General features: G+C 32.2%; 1 protein-coding gene across 1 annotated transcript in view; it reads left to right on the forward strand.

The window, feature by feature from the left end:
- LOC138861456 (neuropathy target esterase sws-like) overlaps positions 1-1963 on the forward strand; it is a gene marked incomplete at its 3' end in the record, with an annotated part of 2545 nt that extends 582 nt beyond the window's left edge. The window contains 2 exon segments of the mRNA XM_070120586.1: positions 1601-1721; positions 1869-1963. Coding sequence (XP_069976687.1) covers positions 1601-1721; positions 1869-1963 — 216 coding nt within the window.
- Between the last annotated feature and the right edge of the window lie 537 nt (positions 1964-2500).

Raw genomic sequence — 2500 nt, forward strand, 5'->3', positions numbered from 1 at the left:
TACTTTACGAACTGGCCTGGAAAACAATATTTATGTTTATTCAAGTTATTACAAAGTTCCTTGGAAGTGTGCCCACTGGTAGCCCATTTTCTATAGTGGTAGCTCTAACTTTTCATTATAAACTACAGTATGTAAATAAGAATAACAAGGGACAGATGTAAATGAATAGGAAAACACATTTATTGGATAGCCAGCCTTATTTTAAAATCTTGAAAAGGTTCAAACAAGGGTAAAAGTCAAAATCTGATGGATGTTATCTGGTGAATTTGAGGTGTGTTTGATTAAAAAAAAAATGTAACTTGTTTTATTATTATCAAATATGCTTTTGATAATTCCGATTCAGAAATTAGTGTGATGTAGACTGTATGTAAGTTGATCATAAATGAAAGTACACTGACAACAAAATTCAGTCTTTTGCTTCTTATTTTGGAAGCCTTAAGATAAAAAAAATCTTTGGCTATTACTTCAAATTGAAATCCGAAAGGATTTAGATCCCCTGCATGTTCAGATAGAAATAAGTTGTGTAACTTTCTAATATATTGTTAAAGATATAGAAAATCCTGCATCTGGACCAGACCAGAGTCTTGCTTCAGTTAATCAATATTAGATGCTCTGTCTAATGGTGGTGACTAGAACTGGGCAAGTGGTAATCTCTACAGAAAGTACTAATATGATGGTAGTTGTATTGTCACAATACTTATTTTGAAAAGGTGTAAGGTTTAACAGTTTTGCAGTAAACTAAAGTATTGTATATGAAAACCTAAGGAAAACTTTCTGATGAAGAGGCCATTGTATATCTGTTTGACTTTTTGTGAAATAGTATAACTAGCATGAAATAGATAAGGTGCTACCATGTGAACATTGTATAGTAGAATAAGGAGGAATTGAATGGGAGTGAAGAGTTGCAAAATGGATAGGCCTATAACTCAACAGAAAATCTAGATGTGTAAAACTCCTGATATTTTAGATTTTATTTATTTTTTAGATTTTTCCCACATTAAGAATTGGATAAATCTCCCATCCCCTAAGTGCACAGCCAATAACACCACATTGCAGTACACTTAATACTAAAATGAGAACACCTTTGTTATATAAAACTTTGATACTTGAAAATTGTTTTCCAAAATTTAGGTAGTCAGCAAAAAAAGCATTGATGTGCTACTACCAAGAAAAGGGTTGCAGAGCTATAGTCAGTATTTTTATAGTACTAGTCATATAGCATAAGAATAGTACTGACAGCAAAACAAAAAAGTTATACTGATGGTATATACCGTCTATCCTGTAATGTTTATAGTTGTGTGGATGTGGAAATGTGTATGTTTTTGAGAGAAAGGTGATGATAAGGCCATAAAGGATTTCATCACTTGTATTTATCAAATCTCAATAGCCAAGGGACCTTTAGTAAGATACTCAACATGATATGAATTCTGTCAAGTTAAACAAAGAATTTGGGAATATTGAGATGGATAGCAACTTGTCAGCCTGAGAGTAAAGAATTTTGTATGGTTGGTTATATTCTGGTTTTTACTTTTAGTTATTAATCTAATATTGTTGTTATTATTATTTTTTTTTTTTTGCTAAAGATATTTATATTTTACAGGTTGCTTTTCCTCTAGTATCATGTGCCCTCTTAGCACTTCTTGTATTGGTGGTGTGCCGCCTGCGCACCTCCTCCCCAAAAGCCATTACAGATGAAATTAAGCGAGAATTAAAGAGCAAAGGTATGTATTTTGATTTATTTGATACTATTCCTCCATTAAATGTGTATGATGTTATTATTGTATTCTTATGTACCACTGTTATTTACATTTCCTTTTTTTTTTTTTTTTTTCATCGTAAATAAACCATTTCCATTTTCTTTTTCACAGTTGACGATGTCAAAGATTTTGTTGGTGTCGGAACCAGACCTAGGTTCCGGAAACGTGACAAAATCTATTTCTATGGGCGGAAGATGCTTCGTAAGGTAAACTATGTGCGAGATAAGGTCGGATATACTAAAGATTTTTGTGCACTGTGTGGATCTGCAGTAGACCAGTGTCATATGTGGTAGAATGTTGTTCCATAAGGTTTATTCATTGAATATATCCAGTGAAGTCTTTGTATTGGATGTGGTGGGACATAATATTGCAATTATTGATTGACTGATGTATTTTTGTATTATTTTATTTTTAACTGCATGAGCCAACTGCAAAAAAAGGAATATACTGGAACTTTCAGTATTTGTCCATAATCAGTTCAGAAGCCATGCACATTGCCTCATTATGGGACCTTTGTACTTATATATAAGAATACCCCTCACATGTTAAAAGCAATTTATGGATGAAAAATCAAGTAAAGTAGATTGTAGTTGAAAATATTGAAATGTCTGTAAAGGCTGTAAAGGCTCTGTCACACTTTTTTCATCAATTTTTGTATTTCTACATGCATTACATGTGTCTCAGAGAAAAACAGTAGCAATAATTTTTGTTTGACTAATTACCATCTTAATTTTGTGCTACAG

The sequence above is a fragment of the Penaeus vannamei genome, chromosome 4 (genome assembly GCF_042767895.1).
Source record: "Penaeus vannamei isolate JL-2024 chromosome 4, ASM4276789v1, whole genome shotgun sequence".
In the NCBI taxonomy this organism is placed as follows: Eukaryota; Metazoa; Arthropoda; class Malacostraca; order Decapoda; family Penaeidae; genus Penaeus; species Penaeus vannamei.